Raw genomic sequence first — 23,828 nt, 5'->3', positions numbered from 1 at the left:
GGGAGCACCTCAGCCCCTCCCCACCCAGACCTGGGGAGGGGGTGGCAGCAGAGTGAGTCCTGCCCTGCCCAGAGCCACGTCACCCCCAGACCAAGTGTCTGCCAGAATCTGCAGGTGCAGATGCCCAGCCCCTGCCCGGTGCTTCTGGTTCTGCTTTTGGCTCAGGGCTGGGGGATGGCACTCGGCATCACCGTGGGGATATCCGTGGGCCTGGCCCAGACAGACACACAGACAGGGCTGCGGTGGAGACAAACCGGGAAAGAAGAGGAAACCCTCTGAGTTGGAGCCCACCTCGGCTCCGAGGATCCTCTGGAACTCCTGCCCCATCAACCCCAAACAGGCTGAGGAATCAATCCCACCACAAACCCAAGAGCCCAGGAGGGCAGGGGGAGCAGCCAGAAAGGAGTATGACAGCCGGCTTCCCTCCAGTCCCCGCCCCCTCCCTGGGCCCCTGTGGCTGCCATTCCCCCCAGCCCTTCCCTCCTCTTCTCCTTCACAGGACGCTGCCCCTGCCCCTCTCCCCAGAGCCCCCCCAGCCCAGCCCGCTGGCACCTGCTCACCCAGCCCAGCAGCGCCGATGAAGACGCCGCCCACGGCAGCTGCAGCCTTGGATATGGAGACGCCGATGATGATGCTGCCGGCCACCAGGCCCAGGGCCACACAGGCCAGCTGCAGGCAGCGAAGGTCTCTGCTGCTGCCGGGGATGTCCATGCAGGCCTACCCGGGGCAGTGCCTCCAGCTGGCGAGGCCTGTCCCCGAAACGTCCTGGAGGTCTCTGTCCTCTCGGATGTCTCCTTGTTGGAGCTCCACCTTCAGGGTGGGAGTTTCTGGGCAGTAGGGCTCTGGGCTGGGGACCCCTGGAGTAGTCTGTGGGCGTATCCCACAGCTCTCCCAGCCCCACCTTGACCTGGGATCTCTACCAGGTCACCCCCACTTACTCTTCCTCCCCTAAAGGCCTCTGAAGCCGGAAGCCACTCCTGGGACCCCTGCCTGGACACATTCTCGCTCTGGCTGCCAGAGCTCTAGGCATCCCCGTGGGCTCCTCCCCTGCCTGCCTCCCCCCAGGAGAGCCCAAGCCCCCCTGCCCAGGACATCCTGCCCAGCTCCCTGGAGCCGCTCAGTTGCCGCTGAGGCTCGGCCTGTGGAAGCCTAAAGCCATGAGAGGCAGGGCTGGGGGGCGTTGGTCCAGGGGACAGGGTTCCTCAGAGGTGTGGCAGGAGGGAGGCACTGAGTTATTTATGAGGCTGCAATGCGAGCTGCCGCCTGGGCCCCAGAGGCCCGGTGGGCAGTCAGCCAGGTTCCACTGTGGGTTCCTGAGCCGGGAGAATGAGCTGGTGGCTTCACACGGGGCTCAGAAGCCAGGGATGTGAAGAGCCTCCCAGACACACGCTCCGGGGCCCCTGTGCTGTCCTCTGCCCTTTGGCCTGAGGGGCACCCGGGGCCTCACTGGGAGTCGCAGAGATGGAGACTTGGTCACAGCTCCAGAGACGGGAAGTGTGACTGGGGCAGGAAGAGGACAGCGAGAGGTGTCCCTCCACGTCCACTCTCTGCCCCTGCCGTGCCCCCCCTCCTGTCTACCTTTGGGCTCCCAGGAAGGGCTGAGGGCTCCTAGTCTGTTCTCAGGGGACCCTTTCTCCTTAGGTGGGCTTTGTACCCACCCCCTTTTCATTGCCAATGGGATGAGAGGGTGAGCCTGCTGGCTGCCCTGGGGTCCCCGGCCGTGACTGACAGGGAGGAGCAGTGGGTACGGGGAGGAGGAAACCCCTGAGAGGAGGGCTGGGAAGAGGAATTGTCAGGGGCTGGGGCTGGCGGGCCAGGAGGCAGGAGCGGGAGGTTGGGGCCTGGTTGGTGCCTTCTGACCTCCTGGACTGAGCACTCTACCCAGCCTGTCTGACCTACTTACAGGATCCAGCATACCGAGGCTGGGCAGTGGAAACCCAGCCCAGCCCAGCCCTGAGCCCTGTCCCCAGAGCCCAGTTCCAGCCTTCGTCATTAATTGCATTCTTTGGCCCTTTAGGGATCAGGGCCTCTCCAATCCCAGAATATGGCCCTGGCCTGGCCCTGCACCTGGGCACAGTTCCCAGGGTCCCATCACCCTGCTCAGAGTCTTATCACTGAACCCACTGGCCTCTCTCCCACCACATGCAGTCCCATGCAGCCAGGCTCACGGCCTCCTGCCTCCACAGCTGCCCTGCCCCTCAGCCCTCTCCTCTCCTTTCCTGCCCTCCCTGTGCTCTGGAAAACACCTCCTCATCCACCCAGACCCTGCCTGGCCAGCCCCAACTCTGTGAAGCCCTTACTGACGACCCTGTCCTGTTCCCACGGCCCCATGATGAAGTGCCCACTAGCTGTCCTTGTTCTCTCCATGTCCTCTGGAGACCGGGCACAGTCCAGGCTCTGGGAGTGAGTGCCACAGAATGCCATGGCGGCAGGGATCCGGGCTCGGCTTCTAGACATAGGCACAGAGTTCAGGGAGAGCTTGGACATGCACAACCAGCTCGGGTCCGCAAAGAGAGGGGCTGTGGGCACCAGGGAAGCTCCGTCTCCGACAAGAGTCCTTGGGTATGGAGTGGGGCCAAAGAAGTCCCCAGGGTCACCTGGGGGAGCTTTATCTTCACTGCCAGGAAGCTGGAGAGAGGCCTGGGTGAGGCCCCCCCCTGTAGAGAGGAGGGGTGACCGCAGAGCACGGATGAGCCCTTAGGTCATGTTCTTGGCTCCCATACAGAGGAAGCCCCTGGAACCGGGCATTCCCCGCCGTGGTGCTGCTGCCAACATCCCCTGTGCCTCCTGCCAGGATGAGGTCTGATTCTTCTTCTAATTAGGCTCCAAATGACAGCCATGTCTCTGTCACATGTAATTGATCCCCCACTGACTAGTTTTAGAAAGAGCTGCCAAAATAATTGTGCCTGAAAATATGTTCCTGAGAGGTCGAGCTTTGGGGACCTGAGCACCCTCCACGATGCCCCCACCCCCGCTCCCCCATTCAGGGTTGGTTTGGGTGACTCTGGGCCGGGCGGGCCCTGGGCTGGCTCCCCTTGTGGTCTAAGGCACATCGTCAGCATGGCAGAGCTCCTGGGGTGTGTCTCCCGCCCCGTGCTGTGGCACTTGGGCCACTCCACCCCGCTGAGCTCACTTTCCTCACCTGGTGATGCGGGTGCTGGCTGAGGCTGGAGTCAGGGAGGCAGGGCACTGTTTTAGATTCCAGAAAACACTCTAACCTCCCCAAACTGGAGACTAAATTCTAAATTGAAGCTTTTCTTTGACATCGTCAATCCCTCAGGAGAGGAAGTAGGGAGAGACACGTTAAGCCATCGTCAGTTACAAGATCACAGAGCCACAGAGCCATCCCAGCTCCTTTACAAAACAGATGGGGAAACCAAGACACAGGGAGGTACAGGAGGTGCCCGAGTCCTTGAAGGAACCTACATGTCCAGGGCCCTGCCCAGCTGGGAAGTCCTCAAGCGTATCTCTGCCCCTGAATCTCTAGTGTCTTATTTGAGGCGGGAGGGATGGGCAACCCCGCCGTGAGCGGGAGACATTGTGTTCAAGGAATCAGTCAAGGCCTGTGGCTTTCCCTCACCACCAGGAGCATCAGTAAAGGCTCCTCGTGGATTACAAAAGTAGAGAGGGCGGCTTGCCCATGCTTTCCTCAACGTGGGCCGTATCATCTCCTGAAAGGAGAGTGCGTGCCGGTCCTTGGGTGATGCGCTTATAGTAGGAGGTGACTGAGTTAAGGAACCTCTCTCTGTGGGCCTCGCTGAGATGGAGGCCCGAGGCACCAGAGCCCAACCGGCCCCCCGATCCCCCACCCCTCAGAAGCATCGGTGCCTCCTCACCCAAGCCTGGGCCCTCCTGAGGACCACAGTGCTCAGGTGTGGTGAGGCCAGGGACGCATTGCTGGGTTCCGTCACAAAGTCTCTCCTCTGTGTCTCCTGGTGAGGCGAGGGCTGCAGGGTGTCTGCCTGTGCTCTTTCCTTCTCACAGCACCAAGTCCAAGTACAGCGTGGGGGGTGGGGAGGAACGGTGGGTGAAAAGGCCTCAGCTTGGTTTGGTTCTGTTTATTTTCCTTGAGGGGTAAGAACCCTGGAAAAGACCGTGATTAATTCTCCAATCCCCCAGGGGACAGGCAGCTTTCTTGGACTGTTCAGAAGCCGAAGTCAGGGAAGCGCTTCCAAGGCAACTGCTACCATGGCAACAGGACTACCAGCCTTGGGGGGACCTTGCTCCTCGGCCCCCTCCAGACCTGAAGCAGCTGGAGCAGTTGGCACAGGACCAAGGCTCCGCTGTTTGTGGAGCTGGGTCTGGCGAGGGGCAGTTGGCCAGGAGGGAGGGGCCCCCAGTGCTCCAGCAGGTAGACACACAGAGGGGCAAAGACTGGGTGATCTCTGCACTGAGAAGCCATCAGACAGGGGGCCTCAGGGTCTAACTGAACCTGGACTGGGACTGGAGCCAAGACTTGCTAACTGGATTTGACGAAAGAACCTGAGGTCTGAGACACCCCACCTGGCTGGGACCAGCTCTCTCCTTCTAAGGCCCAGCCCAAGTGTGAGACCTAGAGCTGGGGAACCGGCCTCTATCCAGCAGGTCTCAGAGCCTCCTGCAGAGCATCCAGCCTATCTGCCTCTGCCCAGCCAAGCCAGGACTTCCCAAGGTCACCCAGCGAATAGTGGCAGAGGCAGGACTAGAACCCAAGTTCCCTGGCCTCAACCTCAGGCTCCTCCCCTGGTGCCACAGCTGCCCCTCTGGGACAGGACTCCAGCCCAGAAGGGCAGGGCAGCCCCCCAAGAGGAGGATCCCACAGAAGACCAAAGGCTTGGCTCATCTGGAAAGGCCCGGATCCATCCGCACACCACACGGCGCTTCTGCACAGGGCTCCCTGAGCCCAGGAAAGCGGGAGGGCTCCCCTCTAGCACTGGGACCGTGAATTGAATAATTCTGCCCTTGGAGACAACAGGAAACACAGTAGTCCCCCCTTATCCAAGGGGGATACATTCCAAGACCCCAGTGGATGCCTGAAACTGCAGATGGTACTTAACTCTTTATATAAATATTATGCATTTTCCTATACATACACTCCTATAAGAACGTTTCATTAATAAATTAGGCACAGTAAGATGGTATTAACTAAAATAAAATAGAATAATTATGACAATATACTATATTAAAAGTTATGTGACTGTAGTCTCTCCAAATATCTTACTGTGCTGTACTCACCTACCTTCAGACGGCGGTGGGCGGCAGGTAACCGAAACCACGCATAAGGGGACTACTGTGTAACTAAACTGCAGTAACTAACATTCATGGTGCACTCACATGTGCCTGGAACTGCTCTCAACACTACGTTTATTAATTCATAACTTTCGCACAGTAGCATGAGGTAAGCGCTATCACCATCGTCTACACCTGAAGAAACAGAGACTCTCCGAGATTAAGTAACTTGCCCAAGGCCCAAAGCTAGTAGGTGGCAGAGCTGGGATTTGAACAGGGACAGCAGGACTCTGGGGCCCGAGCCTCTCTGGAAGGAATTCCAGTTCCACCACTGCTAGCTGTACAGCCCCGGGCAAGCTATTTTTCCTTCCTCTGCTTGGTTTTTCATGTTAAGTGGGGTAAAATCATAGTACCCACCTCACAGGACTGCTGTGAGAATTAAACGCTAATGCCAGTAAACTTCTTAGAAAGTACCTGTTACTCGGTAAGTGCACAACAATGCCAGCAAAACCAGAGTAGGCACGGTGGCATTTCAGCAGAGCTGTGGAGGATGACCAGAGTGGGCGGTGGCTGGGAGAGGGCACAGCCGGAGCCAACACACCGGGGAGCTGCAGCAGGACAGGGTGTGGGCCGGCACCGCAGGGAGGACAGTGCCTAACCCAGGAAGCCCCTTGCAGTGACACTCCTGTTGGGCCCTAGGGGAAGACCGACCAGGCCGGGGCTGGAGTCCGGGGCAGAACTCATCTCACACCCTGGATCCCCAGAGGCTAAATGACTTTGGGCCAAAAAGCTCAGATTCTGCAGGTCTGTTTTTCCAGCCAACCCCGCCTCCTGCCCCCCAGCAGATGAAGGGCTGTGAAGATGGTCAGGGTTACTGCAAAGGGAAGACTGTCAAAAAACTGTATGTCATCATTAACGTGGAGGCATCCATGGTGTAGGACAGTGAAGAGCCCCTAAGCCCATCTCCCTCTCTGCTCTCCCAAGGCAAACAGCTGTCATTGGCACCCAGTCTACTGCCCCGACGCTGACCTCCCTCTTGCTACCTCCTTGGGAACTTATAAAGGTCCTTTCCAGCCCAGCCCTCTCCAGTATGGCACTGGGGATTACATGGGATGACAGACACGAAGGTCCTCTGCATTACATACACAAGGGCTGTGGCTGGGAGGCACCACTTTTCTTTGTTGCCAACTCCGGCAGGACAAGCATAGTCCAGGGCACATGATAGGCTCTCAATAAAGGCTTGGGAATGCTTTAGACAGAGGGGAAATTTGTTCCTCTGCTTGTGGCTGAATGGGTCCAAGGGACATCTATAAAAGCATGTTTTGAAGTCTACTTGTGTCATATTACAGCTGACACCACTTCTGCTGCTCAGTGGGGGGCTCCTAAAAAGCAGAGGCTGTTTCTTACCTCCTGCACAGAAGTGACTGGCAAATGAATTTCACTTCCTTACTTAAAAAAGAAAAGCAATGTCTCCTTCACCCTGTTGTGCGGATGAAATCTGGTTTTCTATTTAGGGGTCCTGACAAGGGGCACCTTCTCCCCCGCTGGCTGGACTCGGCCCCCGTGCAGAAGGCCTGCCTCCCTCTCAGGTCTGCAGGTAAAGGACGGACCACCGAGTAGGCCACAGTTAGAATTTCAGTTTTATTAAAACAAGCACAATGTATAAAACCATCCTTGTGTTGTATAAACATCTGACATATGCAAATCTATTTTCTTCATGTAAATCAATAGCTCAGCTCTTGTGCCGGGGGCTGTACCTTCATGCTGCCTGGGGCTGCTCTGACCTGGCTTTGCCTCGGGCGCAGGGCTCCACCTAACTGCCCAGAACTGTGCCGCCCCCCCATGCAAGACTTGACACCGACCCTGTCTCCATTGTCTCTAAGTTGCTCCTCATAGTAACAGCTTAAAACCAGTTAGAAAAACAGGGAACAGCCCATTAAACCTAAACGCGTGGACGTTCCCGAAAGAAGAGCAAGCCGTTACGTGCTCCGGGAAGTCCACGGGCTTGCGGTGGGAGTTTAAAGGCCCATCTTTGCTGGAAGAGCCTGGTTAAAACAAACTTTATAAAAACGACATACGGACTTTAGCAGCAATCACAAATGAAGAAGAGGATGATAAATGAGGAGCACATTTCGGCCACGGCGAAGAAAGATTATGTGCTTCTCTGTGCTACACACTGGAAAACTGATCTGGCTTCCTGAACGAGGAAGGCTCCTGCCCTTCCCTGAATTGAGGGGATGGCTTTGCTCAGCCAAGGGAGAGGACGGGCAAAGAGGACGTGCGGAGGACAGAGGAAGGTGGGAGGACAGCCAGAGGAGGGTGACAGTGCAGAGGGGGAACAGGCACGTGTCGCAGCGGCTGTCAGCGGATGCTCCTGGCTTCTGCAAGCTGGCTCCCTGAAGGCTGCGGCCCCAGCGCCTCCACAGCGGTGAGAGCTGGATCCAGATCCGCAGGCGGGTGAGCAGGTGGAGCCCAGCAAAGAGCTGTTCCCGCCACAGGCGATTATGCAAAGTGACAAGTGATTGCTTTCCTTTTCAAAGACAACCCCTTAGGAAAAAGCTTTTTCCTCCAGGACCCTGGGGAAATGGGGTTGAGTGGGAACCTCAGGGCCTTTGTAGAGAAAAGCCCTGATGGAGCCACAGCGCAGGCCCCGCTGCCTTTCTGCAGACTTGGGCCACACAGGTTTCCACAGGGGCCATGACTGGACAGGCCTAGGGCCCACGAGGTGTGACCGGAGCGGCTCAGAGTGCTGCGGGTGTCGGGCACGGTCCCTCCTCTCCAGGTCCGTCGTCTGCACTGCGGCCTGCCTGGGCCAGGGCCCGCCGGCGGGCCAGGCGAGACTTGGAGGGAGGGGAAAGCTTCACGGAGCAGAGGCCCTCAGCCAACGCCTCTGGCTCCTCTGCCAGCTCGTTCTCCTCGTGCTGTGACAGCTGGCGGTTAAGGGCGATGGCCTCTGCGGCGAACAGCGTCAGGTCCACTGTGCTGCTGTTCCTACAGGGGCCGGGGAAGGCACAGAGAGAGGGAGGCAGGGCTCAGGGTCAGCGGGCCAGCTGCGGGGCAGCCCCGCTCGCTGCCGCGGTCCTGCGTGCCCACCAGACTGCCTGCGCCCACACAGGCCCTCTCCAAAGCAGTTCTTGCCTGGGCTTGAAATCTTGCTCGACGGAGGCTAGAATGGCAGAGCTCCCAGAGCAGGGCCTGTGCCAGGGATGCCTGTGTCCCCAGAACCCAGCTCAGGGCTGGCGGGTAAAACACTTGGGGTGTGCTGCATAAATCTTCTATGTGGGGTCTGAGGTTTGGTGCCTCCGAGCATCTAGGGGCAGCTCTGGAGCGTCAGGTAGGAACCCACGCTGGGCAACAGCATTCCTAGGCACAAACCGAGACTACGGAAGAGTGAGACTTCCCTGTGTGGCTCCTAAAAACCGGCCACAGGGCTGGTTCCGGAGGGGTTTCCCATACCGCTTAGCCCTTGCCCTGTGGGAACAGGGCACTGCTCACTGGGAACGCAGTCCAGCTGTTGACAGGCTCTGGAGTCAAACGGCCAGGGCTACTGTGTGACTCCGAGCAAGTTAACCTGCTCTCTCTCTTCCTCAGTTTTCTCATCTATGAAATGGGATGATAGGGACATAACATATACAAAGCTCCTAACACCACATCTTGACACGTGGTCAGGATTTTAGTACACGGTGGTCATGATTACGGTCTGCAGTAGTGTGTGTGACGACTGGTCCCACTGCCTTATGGTGCCCTACTCCTGCTTCTACACCTGCCAGCACAGGGGAAGCCTCGGTTGGTCTGTCTTTGGGCTGTGAGTGGTGACTTCCAGTTACAAATCAAGTGGGTAGGCAAATAGTGCAAGGAGGGGCCTTACAGGTGCTGGAGGGCAGAAGAAGCAATCTAGGTGGAGGAACAAAACAAAAAGAGATCTAGAGCAGAGGGAAAGGGTGAGGAGAGGAAGCAGGGAGAAGGAAGGCTACCTGTGCCCGGGGGTGGCTCCTCGTCCCTCATCTCCACACCCATCCTGGCTGAGAGCCTGAGGGACCGTCAAAGCCAAGGACAGAAGGGTGCTGGGGTGAGCATTTACCTCTGGAGGACTTGCGGCGTGGGGAGTCCCCTTTCTGGAGCTTGCTAGAACGGGAAAGACAGATGTGGGGGTGAGCGCTGCTCCCTCCTTCCAAGGGCTGCCCCCACCCAGACCAGCACAGAGTGGGCAGGTTACTGCAGGCTCTGGGCCCAGCACAGGGACGTGGCTATGCTTGCCTGCGGGGTCAGGCCTTCTAAGGAGAGAGCAAGAAAGGTACAATCTGAAGGTACAACCCCCAATGTGTATGGAGAGTCCCTCTCTCCCTTTGCCCAGCAGAGTTCCAGTCTTCTTCCAAGACCCAGCCCAAGGGTCACTTCCGCTGAAGCATTCTGCCTTCCCTGCTACCTCCCTACCCACTCGAGGAGAGGTGGATCCGGGTCCCTTTGTGCCACTGGGACTGCACTCACCTGGCACACCCTACAGACCTCCCTTTTAATAAGCATTTATCGCACTGTCCTGTAATTTATTCCCTTGTCTACCTCTCTCCACTAGAGCATGGCGACAGGGCCTGGGTCTCGCTTGTCCCTGCACTCCCGGTGTCTGGCATGTAGTAGGTGTGCGAATTGGGTGCCTGGGAATTAGCCACTTAGACGCTCTTGGATCAGGTCCCTGTCGGTAACGTGGGCTGGCAATGCTTGCCTCCTTCCACCGGCAGGGCCACGGAGCCCAGCAAGGGCCTGGCAGACCAAGGAGACACCATAAGTCACCAAGGAGTCTGGCAGATCCCCTGGAGAGACAGAGGTCAGGTATTGTGACTAACCAAGGAGGATTTTAAAAAATATTTTCTAGTGAAGATTTGGATCCTTAGCCCAGGAAAGCCACTACCATTTGTCTTCCAGGTCAGCTGCGCCAGGCTGTGAGGAGAAACCATGTGCCCCCATCATGGCCACAGGGCAACGCTGTGCTTGCTCCTGGGTGCTCTCAGCTAATGATGTTTGTGTGTAAGAGGATGGTGCTGCGGGCCTCAAATGATGACACCAGGCTGCTTCCTGGCCTGGGTGCCTCTTCCAATAGTGGAATGCATGTGCCAATCCCCCAGATGGCTCTGTTGGGGGTTAGTCTGTGGCCAAGGCCATGGCCCATAAGGGGGCTCAGCCTGGGCGAAGGGAGGAGGCAGTTCACTGCCCACGCACAGGGCTGGGAGCTGCTACAGGATCCCCCTGCAGCTGAGGTCAGCCACCTGGCTGGCGTTTGGCACTCGCTGGTATGAGCGCTTCCTCGTGGCCATGCCGCAGGCCTGGGGTCACTCACCCCCTGCACCCACGGGTGCTGCAGAACCTGGGCAGCGCTGAGTCTCTGCTTGGCATCTCGCACCAGGAGCCTGCAGATGAGGTCTTTGGCCTCGCTGGAGATGTGCGCCCAGTCCTTGTCCGGAAACTCATACTTGCCTTCCTGGATGCTCTCAAACAGCTTGTTCTAGGTAAAGAAGATTCTGCCTGAGCCCACACTGGCCAGGGATGGGCAGGATATGCCCGTCACTGATCTGATCACCAGCTTCAATCAACCTCAGCTGTGGCTGCAGCTCATGGCTTGGGATGCCACAGCCCAGGGCCCCTTCCCACACTCCCACTCTCCCTTAAATCATCAGACTCTACAGAACGCCCGTGGCAGGCTGGGAGGGCTGTGCTGCCTGGGGGACTGGATGGTGATGGGTGGGAACATCACCCGCTGCACAAAGCCCACATTCCTTGTCCTTCCTAGAGGGCCCTCTGTGACCTTCTCAGGCCTCACCACCCACCACCAGCCGCCTTACATACCACGCTTCCACCCTGCGCACACTGATGTTTCACATGTCCCTCCCGTCTCTGCCTGTGCCTTCTACTTGTGTTTCTCGCCCCTCTTCCCTGGGCAAGACTTGTCTTTTAACAGTGAGCTCAGGTATGATCTCTAACAACCCTCCCTGAAATCCAGGCTGGGCCGAGTGCCTGATTATCTCTATTTTACCTTGTGGCTGCCCTGACAGAAGCGGGGTGGGTGGGTACTATAAAGCCCCTTCCAGATCAGGAGCACCCTCCCAGCTGGTCCTGCTCGCGTCCCACAACCACGCGGACCCCCTGCAGGGCCTACGCAGCAGCCCCTGGGGCCGCACTCACCTGGCACACCCTGCAGACCTCACCCCGGTCCCAGCCACAGTCGGCCCCGCAGTGACCGACAAACGGCGGGTAGCCGCTCAGCATGATGTAGAGGACCACGCCCAGGCTCCACAGGTCACAGCGCTTGTCATAGAAAGTGGCCTGGTCCGTGAAGACCTCCACCACCTCGGGGGCCATGTACTCTGCAGAGCCACACTGTGGGGCCAGGGTTGGCAGGAGAAATGGCAGAGAGAGAGGCTCAGTCACCGGGAGGGCATGGCAGAGGGCAGACTGCACCAGGATTGCAGCAAGAGGATGGAGGGGTCGGGTACAGAGCAGGAAGTCATCAGCAGGGCCAGCCAGAGAGCCCACCAGATGCCACCCAGGCACTCAGAGAAGCTGAGCCAAGCCAGCGTTTGTCAACTGAGCCCCATCATCCCCCATGATCCATACGACCAGCTCCAAGCAGCCGTATGTTTGCAGGTCCTTCTCCAGCGGGCAGAGACCTTTGGCCAAGAAGCTCCAGGAATCTGCCCCTGCCCCAGCTCTCCATAAACAGACACTTCATGCACGGGTACTTAAATGTACCAGGAACACGGCTCTGGGAGGGAGATCTGTGGAGATCCAATTCCACACAGCAAGGATTTCCTAAAGTGAATCCTGCCCAGCTGTCCTGCTAGCTCACAGTGAGGATGCGCAAGAATTTAGAATTAAGAGACCATCAAAGCTAGAAGAGCTCTTTGAACAACTCTGATCTTCCCACCCCTCCTGTTTACAGGCGGCAAAGGCAGGACCTAGAAAGGGACAGGGACTGTTGAGCACATCAGTGGCAGACCTGGGGCCAGAACCCAGGATTTCTCCCTCTCACCTCCCTAGGAAAACTGCTGATGAGGACAAAACACATTCTTTTCACTCCCTCCTGATTATGTCAGGCTCACCAAGAAACAACCCTCCCAAATGAATTTGATTAGAAGGTTAAGTGTTCTCAAGAAAGGATATTTTCCTTGTTATTGGCAATTAGGGTTAATGACTTTGAGACCAAGGTAGCCCAGAATGTTAGAAGCTAACACAGAGACATTCCCAATAATGTTGCTTAGAATAAGACACAATATAGGCATATTTAAAGGTATGTCTTGGCTGGGTGAGGTGGCTCACTCCTGTAATCCTAGCACTCTGGGAAGCCGAGGCGGGAGGATCGCTCAAGGTCAGGAGTTCGAGACCAGCCTGAGCAAGAGCGAGACCCCGTCTCTACTAAAAATAGAAAGAAATTAGCTGGACAACTAAAAATATATAGAAAAAATTAGCCAGGCATGGTGGCACATGTCTGTAGTTCCAGCTACTTGGGAGGCTGAGACAGAAGGATTGCTTGAGCCCAGGAGTTTGAGGTTGCTGTGAGCTAGGCTGATGCCACAGCACTCTAGCCTGGGCAACAGAGTGAGACTCTGTCTCAAAAAAAAAAAAAAAAGGCATGTCTTAAAAAAGGATTATTAGGAAAATTTACTTGTGAAACATACAAATCTTAAAAGAATAATAATAATTATAGTATATCAAGTATGTACAAGAGATGTCTTAGGAAGAGGCAGCAGCAGCACCACCTGGGCATGAAATGTGAAGTCAGAGATGCGACGGGATGACTTGGCCTAGTGATCCCATGTGCACGTTGCCTGGGGCCTCACAGTTCCCGCTAGAAACAGACAACCCTTTCCAAGGTAGGGGAGGACGGCCCCCATCGTCCATCACAATGGGGACAGGCTCTACACAACTATCCACATGCTCAAATGCAAAAGGCCTGGCCTGGGAGTCCAGTCTGTTTTCACCTGGGTCAGGAGTCAGGGCTTAGCCTGTGCTTACAGTTACAATTTGTCCCTTCATCAGCAGGGAGGACCCATCCCAAACTAAAAGCCCTAATGTCACTTTCATTAGCAACTAAGGGGTGGGAGGCGGGCTCGGGAGTGACAATACAGAGCCCACAGTCTATGAGCCAAATGACAACTTGGGCAGTGGGAAGTGCTATAGATCCACTTGATACGAGGGATCCCCTCGACGCCACGGCTTTCCTTCCCTCGCCCTCTGTTCTGGACTCCCCAGCTCTGGCTCAGGGGGCACTCCAAATGCACAGGAGCCCAGAAGGAGGTTACACAGGGTACCCAGCCACACATACCGGGGTGGTGAGCTCTGGTGTGGTTATGGGGGTACAGGAGTTGTTCAGTTTCACCCCACTGCCCAAGTCAAAGTCACAGATTTTCACCGGAGACACCTGAAAAGGAAAACAGAAGCCAAGGTCACAGATATAAGAAACTACAGGGGCTGGCGGAATGGCTCATGCCTGTAATCCCAGCAGTTTGAGAGGCAGAGGTGGTAAGATTGCCTGAGCCCAGGAGTTAGAGACCAGACTGGGCAACACAGTGAGACCCTGTCTCTACAAAACATAGAAAATTTAGCCAGATGTGGTAGCACACACCTGTAGTCCCAAGTGAAGAGCAAGACCCTGTCTAAAAATCAAAAAGAACCACAGAGCATGAATAACCCAACGTGACACTGCAGCTGGCTTTATCTCTCAGGTCATATTCGCTCTCCTTGGGTTAACGAGAAGTCCCTAGAGGACTTTTTCCAAGGTGTCCTCTTCCCCATGCTCTCTTATTTCCCAACTAAGAGAAAAACGGGTGAACTATATGGTGTGGATTGTGGTGAACTTAGCATAAAATAAGTATGGAACTCTTGCCCGCAAACACTGGTGTGGCCTGCAACACAGGAGTTGGAGGAGTTCACAAGCACTCCTGAGAGACAGACTCCTCGCAGCCCACTCAGTGGAGGGCAAAGGAGCTTGGAGTAAAACCCTTGGCCACCTTACTGGCTTAGGGTGACTGACTTTTTCAGTTTAGGCACTGAAAGCCCTGTGTTCTGGGAGGCCCCTCAGTCCTTGGAAAACTGGGATGGTCGGTCACTCTAGGCGGCATCAATACAGCAGCCAAGCCCTCCAGAACTGGATGCTGCACCTGAGACCGAGACAGGGTGACTCGTCTCCAGAGCCAACCAGGAGGGCAGTTTGGGTGCACACGTGACAGCGTCCTCCACGGTGGAAGCAGCACAGAGCGAGCTGGAAATGCTGGTTCTGTGAGGCCCAGCTCATCCATTTACTGCTGGGAAGCCTGGGCAAGTCCCTCAACTTCTTTCTTTCCTTCCTTCCTTCCTTCTCTCCCTCCCTCCCTTTTTCTTCTTTTCTTTTTTATTTGGTCCCTCTCATTTTCATTGTAGTAAAAAAAAAAAAAAAAAAAATATATATATATATATATATATATTTTTAAAGAGACTCTGTCTCCCAGGCTGGAGTGCAGTGGCATGATCACAGCTCACTGAAGCCTTGAACTCCTGGGCTCAAGTGATCCCCCGGGCTCAAGTGATCCTCCTGCCTCAGCCTCCTGAGTAGCTGAACCTACAGGTGTGCACCAGCATGCCCAGCCCATTTTAGCCATTTTTAAATGTATATGAAAAATGTACACTTAAAAGTCATTGGCATTAAGTAACTATTACCACTATATGTTTCTAAGACTTTTCCATCACTCCAGTCAGAGACTCTATGTTCATTAATTAATCACTTCCCATTCTTCTTCTCCTTCGTTCCAAGTAACCTCTATTCATTTGCCTATTCCAGATATTTTACGTAAGTGGAATCATATAATATTTGTCCTTCTGTGTCTGTCTTATTTCACTTAGCATGTGTTTAAGGTTCATCCATGTATCAAAACTTCATCCTGTTTCATGGCTGAATAATATTTATTGTGTGTGGGTATCACATTTTGTTTATCTGTTTCCTCTGTTGATGGCCAGTGGGTTGTTTCTACCTTTTGTCTATTGTGAATAATGCTATAATGAACATCAGTGTACAAGTATTTGTTTGAGTCCCTGTTTTCAACTCTTTTAGGTATATACCTAGGAGTAGAATTGTTGGTTCATATGGTAATTCCGTGTTTAGCCTTTTGAGGAACTGCCAGACTGTTTTCCACAATGGTCGTATCATTTTACATTGTCGCCAACAATGTATTAGGGTTCCAATTTCTCCATATCCTCACCACCATTTGGTATTTTTCCATTTTTTAAATTATGGCCATCTTAGTAGGTATGAAGTGGTATCTCACTGTGGTTTTGATTTGCATTTCCCTAATGACTAAGGATGTTGAACATCTTTTTATGTGCTTGTTGGCCACTTGTATATCTTCTTTGGAGAAAATGTCTGTTCAATCATTTGTCAATTTTTTTTAATTGGGTTGTCTTTTTGTTTAGTTTTAGGAGTCCCTTATATATTTTGGATATTAAACCCTTCTCAATTGTATGATCTGCAAATATTTTCTCCCATTCTGTAGGACATCTTTTTACTTTCTTGATAATCCCCTTTGACACTTAGTCTCTCTTAATTTTAGTTTTTTCAACCATAAAAAGGTATTAACAAACTTGTGCCAGGAAGATCAAATGAAACAAAGGCCATGAAAGCACATTATACACCAGAGGCAGTAACAGGTGGTTGAGAGCACCTCTGGACATCTAGGCTCTTCTACTTACCAGCTGAGTGACTCTGTACAAGTTTCTTAACCTCTCTGAGCTTCAGTGTCCTCATCCATGAAATGAAGATAATAATAGTATCTACTTCACACAATACCTTTAAATTACTAAATAAGTGCTTGGCATAATATAAGCACTCAAGACACGTTAAATGTAATTATTAATAGTAATAATGATAAATTATAAAGCTCTACGCTAGACGAGTGACAGGAAGTCACATGATCTTATTTGAGCTAATCCATTATTATTCCCCACAAAAGAGTGTGAGTAGCAGGTGGATTCACATATTTACTCACAGGCATCCCTTATTTATGAGCCATAGCTTCATCCAGACCAAGACACGCATGCTCTTGCATACATACATGTGTACACACATGCAGAGCTGTGAACATGGGTCCCAACAAAACCTGGGCCTAAATCCCTCCTGTAAACACAGAATTTGTCAGATTCATACACTAATGGAATTGCAAATACTTCTATTTACTAGTAGATTGAGTTAAGGCAACATGTAAAATAGGTAGAATTTGTTCAACACTGAGCATAAATGTTTTCTTTATGGGCATCTTTGGAAATAAAAATGGAAACAGAAGTCCTTTTCAAGAACTTGTTCCTAATTATTACTTCCAGTGGTGGATACCATCTGGTACATACCATAACACAAATACCATTTATAGGTAGAGATCTGCTCCGCATAAGATTGAGTTGTTTATGACTCACATCAACTGCTCTAAAGATAGGTGCATTGGACTAGAAAATATTAATTTTGTGCGGGTCTCACATTCTATTAATGCAAACTCTGACTTAAGCCAATCACACTGATGATGAAGAGCACAGAAGGGACAAGGATTAATGCCACTTGGATCGTAGAAACATTCCATATTAGGTATTATAATATTCTCTTTAGTCCAAGTTGGTACCCGAGGCCATGAGCATGGCTAACAATCTATATGGAAAGCAAGGGTGGCTTCCCAGATCAGTATAAACTGTAACGTCCCAAATCAGGCCCTAAGTACCTTTTCTGGAGATTCACACAATATGTTTTCTGGCTTCAGATCACGATGAGCAATGCCTGAAATGACAAAGAGCAAAGAAATGGTTAATATATGCACATAATTATCAAACATTCCACACACAATTAATTTTTTCCAAATGCTATTGTTTGCAGATTAATTCCCAATTATGGTACATTAAAAAATCAACGAGCTGAAGGAGGCAGAAGTAACGAGAGACACAAACCAAAAGCAAGTTCTTCTGAAGCAGAGGCTTTAAAGTCTGGCAGGGATAAGAAGAGCTAAATGAATCCCGGCCAGCCTACCTTTCGGCACTGCAGTGACCACCAAGAACAAGAAAGCCTAACGCAAAGCACAGCGGAGAGCTCTGCAGATGGCAATGCTTGGGACAACAATGCAGAAATAATTAGTGCCTTGTTTAAGAGCATCTCAGGGGGCTTAGACTGCTCTACCTCATTTCTTCTTGTGTGGCCAATTAAAAAAAATATTTCTTCAATGCGACTCCTTGAATGTTCAAAGGAGTCAGTGTTAGTTACCAGATCTCCCAGAGCTTGTCCGGTTGCCTCTTCCCCTGCTCTGCACGCCCCAGGCAGCCCTGCCAGCAGCGGAGCAAGGCCTGCTTTGGCCCGAGGGTGCTGTTTTTAAGAGATGACTCCCCTGCACTTTGGCCAGGTGTCCTGAAGGAGACTGGAAACAGCAGCCTAGCCCAGGAGGGGTGAGCTTTTAACCTGCTGACCTGGCCAGGAGGGCAGCTGGGGGAGAACCTCCTTCTAACCAAAGAAAGGGACAAAGAACCAAGTCACAGGGGCCATGGTGGAGGACACGGAAACCTCCCTTTCCTCTTTCCTTCCGTAGCATGCATAGTACAGAGACAGAGGAGCTGGGAGGCTGAGCCAGTCAAACAGCTACCGCTTGGAAGTACTGCAAAGCCGCAGAGGGTTCCTGGGTGATGAGGAGAAGCAGACTCTGCTTCTCGAGAATTCCCTCGATGATCACCTTGTCCTGCGGCCCTCGGATTCCCTACTGGATGGCAAAGGCCCAGCCCTGCCCACCTGAGGCACCTCACTAGAGAGGAAAAACCTGAGCTCCAGCGAGCTAAGTAACTTCATCAGTCACCTAATTGAATGAGAACCCAGAGCAACTCAGTCCAGGCTGCACAAATTGAGTCGGGCTGCAGCTCACCACACTAAAAGTGAAAGATATTTTCCATTACAGCAAGTGCTCCCACAGAAGGATCACGAGGCGCGCACGGAGCCTTACTCTCCAAATAGGTGCCCGTGGCCCAGCTGTCCCGCAGCCTGAGCACTCAGAGAGCCCGGCGGTAATAATGGGTCTGCTGTGTGAGCACACCGGCCATCCAGCCGCTCCGGTTCATTTCCCAGAGGTTAAGCTGCAGTGTGTCCAGTATTTAAAAGTATGGAACTTGTTTCAGGCCTGACCCATTCTTGCCCAATTCATCTTCCCAGTGTGAAGTTATTTAGAAAACAGCCAAGTTCAGCTGGAAATCGTTTTTCATCCCCTCCAACTTCTAGTCACATGGGCAGCCGGCCAGCTAGATGTTAACAAGCACTTCAGACCCCCTAAGACACCACCAGCCTCTGTTCCCTTTACTGCATTCTTGTAAATAAATAAATAAATAAATAAAAAATAAAACCGCCTTTACCACCCCCTCCAAGGTATGGATCTTGTAAAAAGCGTGACCCAGTTTTGCAATCTACGGAGGCAGCTTGGGGAGCAGTTGTAAATCTTTGTCAGGCAGGTGTTACCTACATGCATCCCAGCTTTCAGAAACACAACTGCTGCTATTCATCATGCTGCGGAAGGGCCAGACTCCCCCTTCTAGGAGTTTCCATCCTAGGTGCAAGTCAGGGCCCCAGCACGGGCACTGTCAGCACACAGATCTCTTTCAGCTACCGGAGGAAGGGAGGTGGGTCAATGAACCTGAACCCCACCCCCCAGCCCCCGCACAAGCCAGGCCAGTATGCACGGGATGCTGGCCCTGAGTGGGACGTGTGAGCGGCATGCCTGCGATTGGTCCTGAGCACGCACCAGTGTTGCTGCCAATATCCACAACGGGAGTACACCTAAGTCACCAATTATTTGCTCCCCCCACTTAGGAATAAAAATGCTTTCTGCCTGGTGGGGGATGAGGATGGAGGAAATAACACTTGTTGAAGAACTACTATGTGCCAGGAACCATGCTCCATCTACACTTACATGTACAGTACGTAAGACACACATGGTTACGTAAACAAATTCGTACCTATAAAAGGCTTAGAATAGTGCCTAGCCCCTAACGAGTGCTATCCACGTGTTAGCCACTGTGGATGACGTCACTCTCTCTCAGTTCTCACACGGGCAGGCGTGAGCACTAAGGGAACACACAGCAGGAAGAAAGGATTTTCCCATAGTGCCACAGTTAGGTGAATTTTTAAAAATTATGTAACAGTCAAACATTTACGGAAATACAAAAACATATAATTCACAAAAAGATTTAATTCACTACAAAAGTTCTTGAATAATCAGTCCTAGGAAAGGGACCGTAAACCAAAGTGTAATTCAAACAAAGGCAGCCTGCTAGTTACCATTGTGATGTTCAACAGATATCTCAAACTTACATATTAATAGAAAAATGCATTTTTCATTTCCTGTGAACAAGATATATAAAACTACATATATCCCATCATTCCAGTTTTGAAAAGAGAGATACAGGTGATGTATTTCAAAAGACTAGAAGGAGTAACACTGATATATTTACACTAGAATGGTTGTATTATGTATGAGCTTTATATTCTTCACCAGGAAAAGAAAAGGAGCATCATTCATGTTCACAGTCACATATACACACACTCAAGCATACCTTGTTCAATGTGAAATTTATTCTTTTTCCTCCCTGCTCTTTCTCCTGTATCCCTATCCCGCTTAATAGCTCTACCATCTACCCTCCACCCACAGCAGATGCCGAGAAGCGGCCTGTACTGCCGTCCCCGCCCCTGTTGTGGGTGAGCATGTTCACGTCACCACTGCCTGGACAAGCCCTCTGCCTGGCTGCCCCCTCGCTTGGTACCCAGAGGCTGGCCAGCCCAAGCCACCCACCAAGGCCACGGCTTGGGTCACCTTTGGTATGCAGGAAGTCAAGGGCAGCAGCAACATCCCGCACCACTCGGCTGGCTTCTCGCTCATTGAAGTGCTTCCGCTTCTGGATGTGGGCGAGGATGGAGCCTGGGAAGCAGAGGGAACAAGGAAGAATGCCTTTCCAGGCTTTAGTAAGCATAACTTCTTAGAGGCCAAGTTTTCACAAGCTTGGGGTGGGGACATAGGCTTACTCATCACTAAATGTCCAGCAACACATGTGCAGAGGAGGTACCAACACATGTCTGTTGAACAGAACTGTACTGCTAGCTTCTGCATCTGTCTATGAGGGACTCAGAAGGGAGAGAGAACAGCTATTTATATGGCCAAAAAATATTAACGCCACTTGGGCTGATTGGGCTTCTAGAATCAAAAAGGAACTAAAAGTGAATGCACGTGGAGCTGACAGGGCCTCTCTGTAGGAACATTTTCTCCTCCCCGCCTAATCTCAGACCCAAAAAAGAGCACGGCCTTCAAATGGAAATGCCACACCCTTGCCTGATATGTAAAGGTCTGGAAAAAGGGGAACAACTGCTTTTTGCTCTGAACTTTCCCATTTATTATTATTTTGTTGGCAATGGCTAACATTTATTGAGTAATTAGTGCCAAGCACTATGCAATACTCTTTAAATAAATTGTCTTATTCTCACTGCAATTATACAAAATGGGTAGATAATCATCCCCATTTTATAGACGGGGAACCTGAGGCCAAAAATGGTTACGCAACTCGCCCAACTCACAGGCCAGGAGGTGGTGAAGTGAGGACCCGGGCTCAGTACAGCTAGGCCCGAGTCCGTGCAGACTCCCCTCGGCAGGGCTTGTGACCCGACTGCTGAGGGGACAGACTGTCCTGAGCCAACCACATTCTCTTTACCCCCTGGGTCTGGCCTCAGCATAACTATGCTAAGTGATACGGCCACAGAGGACCCCAGCTGCATCTAGCATTTCAAACGAGTAAGTGACAGCCAGTCCTGGGTTGCTGGGCAGCGTGGGGCAGACACAGGTGTGAATATGTGGCTTGGCATCATGTGGTCTACACTCACTACAGGAAGTCAGGATTTCTCAGCTGAAGGCATCATCTCTGTGTCTTAAAAATGGCACATTTTTACTTATTATGTGTTTTTTTTTTTTTTTTTGGCAAAGGGAGGGGATGAGAAAAGAAGGGGAAGGATTGCCAAGGATCTTTCACTTGCCAGATGAAACGATCAAAGGATTCCAACACGCTAGGGAACATTCCCAGAAAACTGGCTCCTGACTAGGCCCTAGCTTGCTCTGCTGTAGTGAGACTTGTTTCCAAATTTGTTAAAAGGAAAGGCAGAGAGTGACATTCTTCATATTTCTGAGACAGCCCCCAGCATACCCAACTGTTTTAATCATACTAACAGCTGACACTGACTGAACCTTAGTGCCTGCTGGGCACTGTGCTAAGTATTCCACATCAATTATCTCACTGAATCTTCACAGCAACCCCATGAGTTAGGTGCTCTCAATATCCCTATTTTGCAGATGAGAGTTTGGAAGAGGTTAAGTGACTTGCCTAAGGTCACGTGGCTGGTAAGTGATGGAGCTAGACTTCAGTTTAGCTGTGTTGGTTTCTTCCTTTTTTTAAAAAAAAATTTAACTAATTTATTTGACATTTTTTTAAGAGATGGAGTCTTGCTCTGTTGCCCAGGCTGGAGTGCAGTGGCATGATCACAGCTCACCACAGCCTCTAACTCCTGGGCTCAAGCAATCCTCCTACCTCAGACTCACTAGTAGCTGGGGCTAAAGGCATGAGCCACTGCGCCTGGCCTGTGTTGGTTCCTAAAACAAGCCCTTCCATGTGGCCCTCCACTCAGCTCAGACATCCCTGCAACATTTACCTTGCAAATGTGTCCTAGGGTTGGGGGAGTGACAGGGAGGGAAAGGGCTCTATCACTTACCAGCCATGTGACCTTGGGCAAGTCACTTAACCTCTTCCAAACTCTCATCTGCAAAATAGGGATATTGAGAGCACCTAACCCATGGGATTACTGTGAAGAGTCAGTGAGATAATTCATGTGGAATACTTAGCACAGTGCCCGGCAGGCACTAAGGGTTCAATGTCAGCTGTTAGTATGATTAAAACAGTTGGGTATGCTGGGGGCTGTCTTAGAAGTATGTAGAATGTTACTCTCTGCCTTGCCTTCTATCCTCTTCATTATGTCAGAAAAGCAACTTAAATATACACCCAGTGATTGTGTGTGTGGGGGGTGGCACCCTTCCATTTGAAGGATGGTACATTCTCAGGCCTCCCCCTCCATCCTGTGTCTGTGTCCCAAACAATGGGACTCTCCTCTCCTCCATTTTAGCTCTTCTAGACTTCACAGTGTATTTGAGAGCTTCCATCCCATAATTAATTTAGTTAAATGGTGAATGTGTCAAAACAGGGGATTGATAAATTGATGACTAAATGTATCTATATATGACTCCTATTATAATGAAAAGGCATTTATAAAATGCCCACACAGGTGACATTCTAAGCTCTGCAAAATGCTAATTATCATCCTTCCCTCCGGCCTCTCTTCTCCCAAATCAAGGGCAGTTTTTAAGTCCTTCATCCTTTTTATTAGCTTGACTCGTTTTAGAAGTCTCTGGGATTCATGATGGATGATCACCACCCTGCATCTTAATCAGAAGTCCAAACACATATTCGACAGTAAGTACCTCCTTGCAATTTCTCAAAGACCAAGTAAAACCTTGTGTCATCTTCAAAGAACTCAATCAGCTCCAAAATGTTCCTTAAATAGGGAAAATAGGAGGAGAGGGAAAAGGGGGGGAAATGGTATTATATATTAAAGTCTACTTACAAATATACAATGAAAAAAATATACAACGCCCTGTAGCGGGGCAGAAATCAACTTGAAATCAGAATGCTTATTAAAGACCCACGTGTGGAAGCAGCCAATGGTGTTAGCAAGATTCAGGTCACCTTATCTTTCCATAATGTTTAGTCTCTGGTGTTTTCACCAAGTCCGTGCTGTCAAACCCCAGCCCTAAAACCCACTAGGTAGAGTTATAAAAAAGTCCCGGTCACATTAAACTGAATAAAATCTGCAGCCGACTGGAAGCAATTGCGGCTAATAACACTGAATAGTAGGTGTGTGTCCTGGAGGCAAGCAGCAAATAATTACTTGCCCTCCCTCTTGCCCATAAATCACGGGGCAGTATTTACATTGCCTGGAGAAAATGGAAACATCTGTCAAATAGACTTGGGGCCTAACGTGGGCACCGCTAGACCCTAACTGCTAAGCGCTGCTTAATGAAACGGCCGCGTTCCTGGCCACCGTAGCACTTGTGGCCTTCCCCGGTGAGCACTCTCTGTCTGCCTGAGTATTTCAGTGCTCTGCCAACAAGGTCGTCTTGTAGCTCAGCAGGGAAGCCACCAGCCTGGATATCGGAGGTGTTGGGGGCTTTTTTCCTTTTAAAGAACAAAATAAACCAAGTAGAGTCTCTAATGCTGAACTAAGAAGCTGTAGGGCTGAAAATAAAAACCTGTCCCTCATAAAAAAATGCTGACCACTTTGGGAGATACCAGGCTTTTACTAGTGTGAAGGCGTCCAAATAAGATGGGCAAAATGGCCTAATTTGAAAGACTGTAGAGGCAGTGCCTGGAGTTAAATCAACAGCAGCCCCATCCCGCAAGCTTAATGACAAAGCCATCAATACCAGGCCACTGGCTCCCTGCTGACCCTGCCATGGAGGAAGAGAGAGGGGGAAGTGGAGTCTTGGAGGTGACCCTGATTTAAA

General features: G+C 51.7%; 1 protein-coding gene across 10 annotated transcripts in view; it reads right to left on the bottom strand.

Moving 5' to 3' along the window:
- Nucleotides 1-6,835: 6,835 nt before the first annotated feature.
- The window catches only part of MKNK1 (MAPK interacting serine/threonine kinase 1), a 44,454-nt gene continuing 27,461 nt past the window's right edge, over nucleotides 6,836-23,828 (bottom strand). For 5 of the 10 annotated variants that reach the window (XM_045545496.1, XM_045545497.1, XM_045545495.1 and 2 more), the window contains 8 exons: nucleotides 22,746-22,819; nucleotides 20,046-20,180; nucleotides 16,932-16,987; nucleotides 13,523-13,618; nucleotides 11,383-11,577; nucleotides 10,541-10,705; nucleotides 9,290-9,333; nucleotides 6,836-8,199 (listed from right to left, as the gene is read on the bottom strand). In XM_045545496.1, coding sequence (XP_045401452.1) covers nucleotides 7,950-8,199; nucleotides 9,290-9,333; nucleotides 10,541-10,705; nucleotides 11,383-11,577; nucleotides 13,523-13,618; nucleotides 16,932-16,987; nucleotides 20,046-20,180; nucleotides 22,746-22,819 — 1,015 coding nt within the window. In that variant the 3' untranslated portion in view covers nucleotides 6,836-7,949. Of the gene's footprint in view, nucleotides 8,200-9,182; nucleotides 9,334-10,540; nucleotides 10,706-11,382; nucleotides 11,578-13,522; nucleotides 13,619-16,931; nucleotides 16,988-20,045; nucleotides 20,181-22,745; nucleotides 22,820-23,828 lie in introns of all 10 variants that reach the window. The other 5 variants (XM_045545500.1, XM_045545499.1, XR_006733874.1 and 2 more) reach the window with 4 other exon arrangements.

Source organism: Lemur catta, chromosome 3 (assembly GCF_020740605.2).
Source record: "Lemur catta isolate mLemCat1 chromosome 3, mLemCat1.pri, whole genome shotgun sequence".
NCBI lineage: Eukaryota > Metazoa > Chordata > Mammalia > Primates > Lemuridae > Lemur > Lemur catta.
Note: the sequence above shows the minus strand (reverse complement) of the source record. Positions and strands in the feature narration are given on the sequence as shown.